The 12,267-nt window shown below is 40.5% G+C and overlaps 1 protein-coding gene across 4 annotated transcripts in view; it reads left to right on the forward strand.

Annotated features, from left to right (window-relative positions):
* The window catches only part of PAN3 (poly(A) specific ribonuclease subunit PAN3), a 219,670-nt gene extending 208,714 nt beyond the window's left edge, over positions 1-10,956 (forward strand). For all 4 annotated transcript variants that reach the window (XM_030200338.1, XM_030200339.1, XM_030200340.1 and 1 more), the window contains 3 exons: positions 2,215-2,279; positions 6,503-6,641; positions 8,028-10,956. In XM_030200338.1, coding sequence (XP_030056198.1) covers positions 2,215-2,279; positions 6,503-6,641; positions 8,028-8,168 — 345 coding nt within the window. In that variant the 3' untranslated portion in view covers positions 8,169-10,956. The remainder of the gene's footprint in view (positions 1-2,214; positions 2,280-6,502; positions 6,642-8,027) is intronic.
* The last annotated feature ends 1,311 nt before the right edge of the window (positions 10,957-12,267 follow it).

Below are 12,267 nucleotides of genomic sequence, written 5' to 3' on the forward strand. Positions count from 1 at the left end.
CTCTCTCTAAGCCCCTCTGGCATGATTATCACCTCTCTCCATATGCCCTCCCTAAACCCATATCAAACCCCACACCCTCTGAAAAAAGCAGAAACAATCCTTAAACAGCTTCCCCATGACTGTCCTCCAAGTCTTAACGGATATCTCTCTCTTTGGGGGGGGAGGGGCAGGAGTGATTCCCAGTCAGTCCTGTTCTTCACCTGGCTCAAAATGGCCCAAGTCAACCTCTAGTTGGTAGTCTTGTGGTCTTAATGCTGCCAAATATGACAAATGCCCAGGTTCAAAATGGCACCCTTATTTGGTAGCTTGCCACTTAATATTAGTGCCACAAGGCTACCACTAGGTGTCAACTAGCATCATGTTGAACCCCCTGCCGGCCAGGGCAGGAGTAAATGGGGATTACTCCTGTCTCTCTGTACAAAGGAATACCTGGTATAACTCAAGGAAGGGTCAGGGTGGACATGTTTGTATTCAGAGAAAGGAGTGTGCCACGGAAGTAGCTTTCGTCGGGAAGGTTTCAGAAAAGGGTGGCAGTCATGTCACAGGGAATTCGAGAAGTGTCTGTATTTGTGATGTAGGGATGAAAGGGATTGGTTCTTTTGGGAGCTCCTATTTTAAAAGGCTGCAGACACGAAACCCTAGGGCAAGTCTGATGTTCTCTTTCTTCACATATGGCATTTTAAAATTGCTGCTCCCACTTTACATACTAGCAGATACACATACACTCCTGCACATTATAGTATTTTACAAAGAATTCTGTGTTTGGCAGAACCTTTTGCAAAATAAAATACATTGTGAATGTCCTGGATTGGACACCTCAATTCTTATCGCGGCCAATTTTACAGAAAAAGTTTTCACATCTATGAAGAGTAATCTCAGAATTAGTTTCAAAGGAATGACCCAATGACAAGTTTGCAATTTTTATTGACTTCATCACCGTCCTGAGTTGTACCGTCTCCATTTAGTAAAATGAAGCTAAATAAAATACCCAGGAAAGATGTTAAAATATTGACCCCCCCCCCCCCCCCCCCTTTTTCTTCATTTTCTAGGAATTGATTGCCCATAAACCTGCAGGCTATAAAGAGACAGACAGTCAGTGCCTTATCTCCCTCTTCTAGGCATGTTTCAATTAAACACCCAATATCTAATTGATTATCTCTGATCAGATCACACACTAAATCTCCCTTCCTCTTTACTAAATATCCCTTCCTCTTCACTGACCTGGTCAGTAGCTGTTTGAACCACATGAATCAAGTAGCTGCTAATCAGTGAACAACACTGCTAGCAGAAACAAGGAGAGAGGTGCTAGCTCTGCAGTAGACCCAGCAGCAATTCAAACTGTAGGCCAGACAGATACAGAACATTTAAAAGTTTTTGTGGGGTATGGTTAGGTAGTGGAGGAAAGATGACATTGGTGGATATTCCAAACTGGCAAGGGGCCAGGGGAAGAAAGAATAAGAACTGAGATTGGATTTGGAGCGAGAAGGGGCTCCGATTTCTATAGGGTCCTGGATGAGGTTAGATGGGGGAGTGGAGGTTCAGAGACTAGATGGAGGATAAGAGACTCGGATTGAGGAGGGGAATTAATGAATGAGTGGGTGGTGATAGACTGAGGGCCATGTATGGTGGACATGTATAAGGGGGTGTGATGTAAGGAATAAAGGAGAGGCTGAGAGATGCTGTTTAGAATGAGAGGGGTTGAATAGTACTGGGAAAAAACAGAGAGGTTGTTGTGAAGGAGGCAAGAGACTGAGGAGAGAATTGGATTTGAAAGGGTTAAAATGGCATTGGGGAAGTGATGAGAGCAATAATAGAAGGCTGGGTAAAAGAGAAAAGGAGCTAAAGACTAGGAGGAGGATGAGCAAAGTGGAGCAGGTGAGAGGATAAGTGATAATGGAAAAAAGAGTGAGGGCTTGGGGAGGTAAATTTAAAAGGTTATTATAAACGGAGTTGAAGCCTGCTTGGGTCAGATATAGAGGGCCTTGTTAAGAGGTTATTTCCATATGCACCACATGGGGAGAAGCTCATTTTGAATAAGACCTACAGCGTGGTATGGTGAGGAAAAGGGGGCCAGATGATTGAAGTTTGATTAAGTTCTTTGGTGACATGGCAGGAATAGGCAAGAAATGGGTGGGCCAAGTGGACCTTATTTGCCAAAGTCTGTTGTGTTACTGTGTTATACTTTATAATATATTTTCTTTCTTGTTTTTGTAGGAGGTGCAAAATGGAAGGTTGTTTAGGCTTCTAGCAAAATTGGGAACAATCAATGAGAGGCCAGAGTAAGGAATACAATCCTTCTTGTTTTATAGTGTTTAGAATATAATTTGTGTTTAGGCTTATTTTTTTCTGCAGTAGGATAAGAATTGCATCCTTCATAATAGAGATCCTAAAATATATTTTACATTCTATCTGCTTGGTGTAGGCTATAATATAATATTTTCAAAGAAAATCTGTGCTGAATTAGAATGACAACTAAGAGGGCAAGTTTCAATTGGCCTGGTTCAAAAATGTGTTTCTCTGCTAAGATAAAACTAGATGTGGGCTTCCATAGTAAACACATTTTTATCTAGGTTTTTAAAAACAGCTCGTTTAGGCTGGAGGAGGAGAACAATGCATGTCTGATTTTTGAGATGTAGACCTGTTAATTTTACCCGGATCAACCACCTGGAGAAATAGCAGTACATAGTACACACATACTTTATACTAGACACATTTCAGAGGGAAATTATCCCTAAAAGTATGAACTATAATTGCCCCTCTGAGGCTACTTCCAGTAGACTGTATGTTGAAAATAGCGGCTTGGATAATGGTTAGACTTTTTTGCATGAGGGATGTATGTGTGCATGTTTTGTGTTTGTTTTTTTTTTTTGTTGTTTTTTTTGGGGGGGGTGGGGGGGGTTCCGTTAAATTAATGTTGATGTTATTCTGGACATTTTCGGGTCGATATTCAGCCAGCAGCACTCGGCATTTTGCTGACTTCCAAAATTTCAGATTTTCTGGAGCCGGCTAAACCATTACCACTTAAGTGCAATATTGAGCATTTAATCAGTTATGGGGCACCACATAAAGAATAGGACTGACTTTTATGCAATCCTATTTACGTGGTGACCTTGGCCAGTTAAGTGCTGAATATCTACTACTACTACTACTACTATTTAGCATTTCTATAGCGCTACAAGGCATACGCAGCGCTGTACAAACATAGAAGAAAGACAGTCCCTGCTCAAAGAGCTTACAATCTAATAGACAAAAAATAAATAAAGTAAGCAAATCAAATCAATTAATGTGAACGGGAAGGAAGAGAGGAGGGTAGGTGGAGGCGAGTGGTTACAAGTGGTTACGAGTCAAAAGCAATGTTAAAGAGGTGGGTTTTCAGTCTAGATTTAAAGGTGGCCAAGGATGGGGCAAGACGTAGGGGCTCAGGAAGTTTATTCCAGGCGTAGGGTGCAGCGAGACAGAAGGCGCGAAGTCTGGAGTTGGCAGTACTGGAGAAGGGAACAGATAAGAAGGATTTATCCATGGAGCGGAGTGCACGGGAAGGGGTGTAGGGAAGGACGAGTGTGGAGAGATACTGGGGAGCAGCAGAGTGAGTACATTTATAGGTTAGTAGAAGAAGTTTGAACAGGATGCGAAGACGGATAGGGAGCCAGTGAAGGGTCTTGAGGAGAGGGGTAGTATGAGTAAAGCGACCCTGGCGGAAGATGAGACGGGCAGCAGAGTTTTGAACCGACTGGAGAGGGGAGAGGTGACTAAGTGGGAGGCCAGCAAGAAGCAGATTGCAGTAGTCTAAACGAGAGGTGACAAGGGTGTGGATGAGGGTTTTGGTAGAGTGCTCGGAAAGAAAGGGGCGGATTTTACGGATGTTGTAAAGAAAGAAACGACAGGTCTTGGCGGTCTGCTGGATATGAGCAGAGAAGGAGAGAGAAGAGTCAAAGATGACCCCAAGGTTTCGAGCTGAGGAGACAGGGAGAATGAGAGAGCCATCAACAGAAATAGAAAAGGGGGGGAGCGGGGAGGTGGGTTTGGGGGGGAAAATGAGAAGCTCGGTTTTGGTCATATTTAATTTCAGGTGGCGTTGAGACATCCAGGCAGCAATGTCAGACAAGCACGCTGAAACTTTGGTTTGGATGCAAGGTGAGATATCAGGGGTAGAAAGGTAGATTGGGAGTCATCAGCATAGAGGTGGTAGGAAAAGCCATGGGATGAGATTAATGAACCAAGGGAAGAAGTGTAGATAGAAAAGAGGAGGGGACCAAGAACAGAACCCTGGGGTACGCCGACAGGCAGAGGGATAGAAGTAGAAGAGGATCCACCAGAGTGAACACTAAAGGTGCGGAGGGAGAGGTAGGAAGAGAACCAGGAAAGGACAGAGCCCTGGAATCCAAGTGAGGACAGGGTATCGAGAAGTATGCTGTGATCGACAGTGTCAAAAGCAGCGGAAAGATCAAGAAGAATGAGGATGGAATATTGACCTCTGGATTTAGCCAGTAATAGGTCATTGGAGACTTTAGTAAGCGCAGTTTCGGTTGAGTGGAGAGGGCGAAAACCAGATTGTAATGGGTCAAGAATAGCATGTGAGGAGAGAAAATCAAGGCAGCGGCGGGTGAACAGCACGCTCAAGTAATTTGGAGAGAAAAGGAAGGAGGGAGATGGGTCGGTAATTAGAGGGACAAGTAGGGTCAAGTGAAGGCTTCTTAAGGAGAGGTGTGACCACAGCATGTTTAAAGGCAGCAGGGACAGTCGCAGTGGAAAGTGAGAGGTTGAGAATGTGACAGATAAATGGAATAAGAGTAGGAGAGATGGCATTAAGAAGGTGGGTGGGAATGGGATCAGAGGAACAGGTGGTACATTTTGAGGAAGAAGGAGAAGTGTAGTTTCCTCAATAGTAACTTCAGGAAAGGAGGAAAGGGAATGAGGGGAAGGAGAGAGAGGGGAACGGACTAGTGGAGGGAGAGCTGGTGAGGTAGAGAAAGCAAGGTTTATCTTTTGAACCTTGTTGTGAAAGAATTCAGCAAGGGTCTGAGGAGATAGTGAAGGGGGAGTTGGGGGAGGGGGCACCTTGAGGAGAGAGTTCAATGTGGTGAAGAGAAGTCGAGGATTAGAGCCAAGAGAGTTGGTCAGTTGGATATAATAATCCTGTTTGGCACGTAAAAGAGCAGATTGGAAGGAGGTCAGCACTTAACCGGCCAAGTGCGAAGTCCACCCCTGGAATTCCCCCAGAATAGCCTGTTTTGCTTTAAGCATTAACTGATCATTTTCAGCGGCACTGCTGAAATTGACTGGCTAGCCCTGGACAAGTGATTTAACCAGCCAGGAGCTTTTTCTGGCTGGTTACATCGCTCTGAATATCCACCTCTTAATGTTTTGGTCCTCAGTTCCTTATCAGTATAATCATTTTTAAATTTTATGGCAAAAGCTTTTTATTGTTCCTGTTTCGTGTTAGATAAGCTATTAGTTATAAGGTTGCAGTTAGCATTGCCCAACAGAGCATGGTCCCTTTACCAATTAGTGATCAATCTCTGATTTATCCTGCTCTATGATCATTGCTTCTTTCATGGTTGGTATAAAAAATATATTTTGGTATTACAATGGAGAATTGTATTTTCTGATTGCAGTAGCATAGAGTGTACATCGGTGCATCCCAAATTTTAATATGACCCCATTTTAAGACATTGCATGACCCCAAACGGTAATGAAAACAAAATAGCATATTTCCACTTCCTTCCTTTACCCACTAACTTGTCCAAAGCAGGAAAGCAGTAGTAGCAGCAGTCAGCTGTGTCATTTACAGACCCCGGCACTTTATTTGTTACATTTGTATCCCACATTTTCCCACCTATTTGCAGACTCTCAGTGTGCCTTACATAATACCGGAGAAGCGTTTGCTGACTCCGATGTCAACAAATACATAGTGAGTAGGGGTAAGGTAAAGTTCATGTGGCACAGTCACATTAGAGAATCATATGGCAGTAGAGTTGTGTTGGGTTTTTCAGTCTAACGGGAAGCCCACAGAGGCAGAGGGAGCAGGACCTGTGAACATTCACTTACTTAGTCCCCATGCTGACTAAGACTACTGCGCACAGGTCACAGTGGAGTTCCAGAGGAAGGAGGAGCAACCATGTTTCTGTGAAAGCCATCCACGGATGATGTGGCTTCATTTGGGGTCCTGACTCACAGTTTAGGAACCACTGTTGTATTCCATTATGGTCCACTCACAAAACTGTATTGTATGAGTTAGAATAGTTGTTTTGCACTACAGCTAATGCAAAGTTTAAAAGGAAGGGCCCAAGAAAGCTAGTATAACAATTTGCTTTTGTGACTTGTACCATCAATTTTAAAGCGTTCTAGCTAGACAAAAGCTTCCTTTCCTTACAGGATTTCAGTACCTGTCCAGAGACTAGTTTATCAGATTTTGAGGGGTCATCTAGGTTAATTTAACTCATAAGCTAGCTGGTATACCTTCTAGTCTCCAATAATGTTAGACATGGTTCTTTTCCTCTAGGTTTCAGAAAGACCCAACTTGGTCAGAAACTGGAGACAGATACTTATTAAAGCTATTTAGGGATCATCTTTTCCATCAAATGACAGAAGCGGGTACTCCCTGGATTGACCTCAGTCATATTATCTCTTGTCTTAACAAGGTAACTAGTAGCGTTTGAGAAAAGTTTATTTGGTTGCTTTAAGTGTGTAAGAATCCATCATCACAGGCAGCAGTCACCATGTAAGTAAGCACTTCACCCCTAGTATTCAGCCAGTAGTGGGTAGCGTGTTTTTAAACACTGCCATGGCTGATTTATGCCCATTAAATGCTATGCCATGTCCAGGCACTGGAATTGAATATTGGGCCATATCTGGCATGCATGGGTCACAGGCACTTATGCGGGTCCTGGCCAACCCTATTGCTCTCTCTCTCCCTCTGACCCCTGCACCTTGCCACCCTTGGGACTTCCCCAGAGGTGATCCCTGGTAGTCAAGTAGGATGAGTAAGGAGTCAGTCCCCCTTCCACTCCATCTAGCTTCAGGTTAAGATTGGCGGACTGATCCGTAGTCATATTCTCACAGTTCTACCACTGAGGTTCAGCCTTCCATATAAGGGCAAGTTGCCTGCGGAGGGGGGTGGTCGGAACTGGGAGGAGGAGTTATGAGGGTCAGAAAGGGGATTGGGAGGGGTGTCAGATCCAGGGGGTGGGGTTGGGCGATTAGAACCCAGAAGTTATGTGGGTGCCAGCTGATATTCATTTTCGGCACCTGCATAGCTGAGCAGCCAAAATTAGGACTTCCTTTTGTGTGATCTTATCTGGCTGCTTAGCTATTCAGGCACTTGCACTGAATATGGCCCATGGCCACACAACTGCCAGCTCCTCCCTAACTCAGTTTCCGGGCAGCCTCACATTGCCAGGATTTTACCTGGGAGGTTAGCAACGATATTCAGTGACATTGTCTGGTTAAATGTCACTGAATATCAGCAGCTGGCCTGCTTAGTGTAATTTAAGCAGTCAGGAGCTGAATATCAACCCCTTCATTATCAAAAAACTTTGCTCATATATTTCCCCCTTCTTGATGTAGAGCTGTTGTTTCTTGCAATTTGGGAGAACCAAGAACATGTGTATGAGGCTAACCATTCACACTAAAAAGGAGGCAGAGATGTCTCTCTGACCTTTCTTTCTTTGTAAACTTCTGACTGCATGTTCATGAATTACAGCAGTAGTTTTACAGCTTGATCAATGGGGACCAGTCAGACAATCTGCTTTTAAAACTATGCTAAATGAATATGCATAAAATATATTTGATTCTATGGAGGCAGTGTGTGAAAATGACTCATGGAAAATCTGGTATTTAGGTATCGCCAATGATTATACAAGTGGTTCTTGATTGCCAGGTTGAGAATCACTGGGTTATAGCCATGCAGGTTTTCAGGATGTTTACAAATTTATGCAGAAATATATCTATACCTGTATATAATATTTTGTTCAATAGCTCAATTATGCTAACATAATCATTTTATATTTTTTATATTATTGTTACAGTTAGATGCTGGTGTGCCAGAAAAAATAAGCCTCATTTCCAGAGATGAAAAAAGCGTACTTGTGGTAACTTACAGCGATTTGAAACGCTGCTTTGAAAACACTTTTCAAGAACTGATTGCAGCTACAAATGGGCAGTTGTAGTATTTGCTGAAAGCATGCAGGACCTTGCTGAGGAACTAAACCAATAGCAAATTGCACTACAGCTGAATATGTCATTTGTCATCTCATTTCATATTTGGGAATGAAACAGGAGATGAACAAAGCTGCTTGCACTTCAGTCAGGTACACTGTTACTTGAAGGGAAGAATGTTTCACTCATTGTAGAGCTCTGGCTGCCTTTGGAGGCTTTGTGAAGAATTTATTTTAGATAAAGGAACACCATCAGGTGTGTGATGTTCCTGCTTTTATTTTTTCCACTTCTATATGCACTAATTTTAATTTTTTAAAGACTTTTTTCTGAACTCTGAGGTTTTGCCACAATGTACACTTAAATCTTTCAAAAAAATAGTTTTCTGGGGGCACATCATTTTCCTCTGTGAGCTTACTGCATACATGATGTGATCTGAACCCAGAAACAAACTTTTTAAGGACCAGGTTAAAATAAATTCCATACAAATTGTGTTCTCTAAATTGCTGTTCAGTTTGTAATCTTTATAAAAGTGTGTTGTATGCAAGCTCTCTATGCCACTCACTGTACGTTATGAAATGCAACTGGAAGATGCATAAGCAAATCAAGTAAAATATCGAATTGGTAGAGTTCAAGACTACCTTTACAGATTTTGTCACAACAACTTGACATGGTGGCACCATAGGAACATCTGAATGACCTGCTTGAGAAACATCTGTACTTATTTTTTTTCTTTGCTCTAAAACACAACCAGCGCCTTGTAAAACTGTTGTATACATTTTTCCTCCTTGTCAGACATTTATGCAAATTATTTTTAAGCAGAACATTTTTTTTAAAGAATTGTGTTCAAATGCCTGAAGTTCCAGAAATGTATTTCTTTAGGCTATTTACAGTATATTTTTTTGTAAAAGTCTTCTGAACCACAGCTTTATTATGGTACTTTACACTGGATACAGATAAAGACACTGTTAAGAAGATAACTAAACACAGCAATTTTCTGGCATTGAGAGCATGAGATGTTGCAGAATCTGAAGGGGTATGGATCTGCTGTGCCTTTGCAGTCACTGCTTAGCCCAAAGTAATATTATATTGATAACACACATGGAATATTCATGACATGTCTGTCTCAAAAGTTTGAAGTTTTCCTCCACTGTTTAAATATTTACATATGCAGTTGTGTCGCCAAACTTGGGTATTCATTGGGTTCCTAGTGTAAGATAACACCTTTAAACTTTGATTCTAAAGACTGCCAAATATATATATATATAAATATATATATATAGGAACTTGGTTTTCTTCATTTGGTACTAGAGACTGGATCCATCTTTTCTCAGCACTGAAAATTTTAATGGTACTGGCTGTTCATTATTCAACAATGAAGAAAACTGAAATGATCAAGTCAGACAACAAGCACTTGCAACTGATGCTACTGACTTCAATTTTATTGATCAATCTTTGTAACTTTCAGAGGAGTTTTTAAATTCTCTGCTGTCCTCTTTTTAGAAGCTTTAAACAGATTTTCTCCCCTGGGATGTGCATCAAGTAAAGCAGCTATCGTCACACTGAAAGCTTTGAAGTCTGGGGGACTTGCTTTACACATTTTAGACAATGTTTCCACACTTGGTATCATCAGTTGTCGAGTACAGAAGTAAATGTGTTGATGCATTTGCTTTCTTTGAATTTTAAGAGAAACACAAATGTTTAACATTGAAAAAGTAATTGACTTGCCACAATATTCTCTTTAATGCAACAGAAGAGCAAGAGCATTAAAGATTTAACAAACAAACCTGTACTTTACCATTAGCTCGTGCATTTGAGGATGAACAGCTGTCTTTTTTATATGTTTTTGACAAATCATATTGTAATTCTTTTGTACAAAAAAAAAACTTGTATTCTAGAAGAAATATGGAACGCTTAATTTATAAGCAGACTAAGGGTTTTTTCTGAATATTGTTTTCTTTGAAAAAATGAAAGGGGATCATCTGTTCAGCTGTGGGCTTGGGCATCTTTTAAAATTAATTTGTGGACCAATACTTAGTGAGTGAAAATTAAGAGCAGAGGTAAAAGATTGCTTATACCCTTTCTAGACCAGCATACTGCCATCTTTAGGAGTTTGAATTGCAAAATAAAGGTATTCTTTGGCAGATAATTCACTTTAAGTCCTAGTAACCTAAGGACATGTTTAAACATAGAAAACAAATACCTTATCAACAGTAAATATCAGCCAAAAAGATTTGTGTCGGGTAAATGCCCTCACAAGCTGTTTGTTTTGTATTTTTAAGTTTATTTTTGGAATAATTTCTTTGTACAAAGTGCTCTAGTTTTGCTTGGGTGGTTTTGAGGGGAACCAAACTTTACCTCCATTTTAATTCCATTCAAGTACATTACCTATATACAGTTTAAAGTTTGTTTTAGTTACACACAAACCTGAACATCTGGAATCTTATTTCCTCAAGTACAGACATACTGTTCTATTTACACCTGGGGAAATAATTGTGACCTTTTTTTGTTTGGATAAAAGCACAGAGGACGATTAAAATCATGTGATCATTTTAATTTTTTATACCTATTTTAAATTTTGTTTATGTAATTACTACTTTGTGAATATTTTGTTGAGGGTAATCTGTGTATTTTTTTTCTTTTGCCCTTATTTCAAGAAGTCCGCCACAACAGCTTTATGTAAACAACACCAGTATGTTAAGTTCCAGTCTTAAGATCCCAATATGTTACCCATCTTTACTCCTGTTTTCCGTTTTCAAGTGTACAGCAGTATTTTTTAATAAAGAATACCAGAAATATGAATGCCTTGTTTTGTAACATGCTAAGTGAAATAGTTAAAATTGCTTTGATAAGCTGTATACCTTTAGTTCACAAGTTACTCATATACAGAAATCTTACAATGAAGAGTTTTGGTTTGCAGACTGTAGTGTATCAAAGATGTGCTTCACAAAATTCTACTATTGTAGCAATGTATTCAGTACTGTGCACTGCCATGTGGTGAGACCTGGTATTGAATCCTAGCACCACTTCCGCTACACACTATGAGGTGAGAACTCTTGACATAAGTTCAACAACATACAAAATAGAGGGCCCTGTTTGCTAAGCTTTGCAAGAGGCACACTAGCATTTTTAGCGCATGCTAAGCGCTGGAGATGGCCATAGGAATATATGGGTTTCTTTAGCATTTAGCGCGTGCTAAACGCTAGCGTGCCTTAGTAAACAGGGTCCATAATGTTCCCAGAAAGTAATAGAAGCAATCAACCAATGAGGAAGGAAAAAGCCTCAAAGAGTTTCTAGGGATAATACCCATTTGAAGCTTCAGCCTTCTTTATTGTTGAACTTTGTCTTTTACTACCCAGGAATGGCAATGTCTATTGCCCGGACTTTGGGCTTATGTTTGTAGGGTTCCCAAAGGAGCCCTTGTGCATGGTCCTCAGCCAAGAACTAATACAACAATCTAAAAATAATATAAAACTAGAAAATATTATTAAATTAAGCACTTCACTTGCTTTACTAGCACAGAACCATGTTAAGGGGCTATGCAGTTTTTTACAGCACGCATGGGTAGAATGTGGACGTGGAAGGCATCTGGCAATTAACACGTTGCACGCACACATACAAAATTAATGTAGGACCACTTACTGCCTCCTGAATAGGAGGCAGTAAGTGCTGCATTAACCAGAAGCAGAACTGTACGTTAATCTGAGTGGTAAACACAGGTTACATTTGGAGCTTCTATGCAGTAAAATCCTGCATTAAGCTGTGGAAACTGCAAATTTTACTGCAGTTTAGTCAAAGGGCCTTTATGTGAAACAGTGTTGACAAGGAAAATGTTCTTTACAAATCCCTAGCCTAACCTATGTATGGAAGGCATTCCATCTCCTTTATCATTTGTGTTGCCCTTCTGAACTTTTCTCTTCCCACTTGTTGTTTTATGTATAAATTTTATATGTTTTACACTTCTTTTTATTTTTCCCCATCATTTTTTAAATTGATCATGAATTGCTTTGAAACAAAGTGAAGGCAGTATATCAAATAAAAGTGTAAATGTAAATTTGAAAGGAATATAAATGGGGATTTTTACTAAAGTATGCTAAGTAGGGTAAGCTAAGT

The sequence above is a fragment of the Microcaecilia unicolor genome, chromosome 4 (assembly GCF_901765095.1).
Source record: "Microcaecilia unicolor chromosome 4, aMicUni1.1, whole genome shotgun sequence".
NCBI lineage: Eukaryota > Metazoa > Chordata > Amphibia > Gymnophiona > Siphonopidae > Microcaecilia > Microcaecilia unicolor.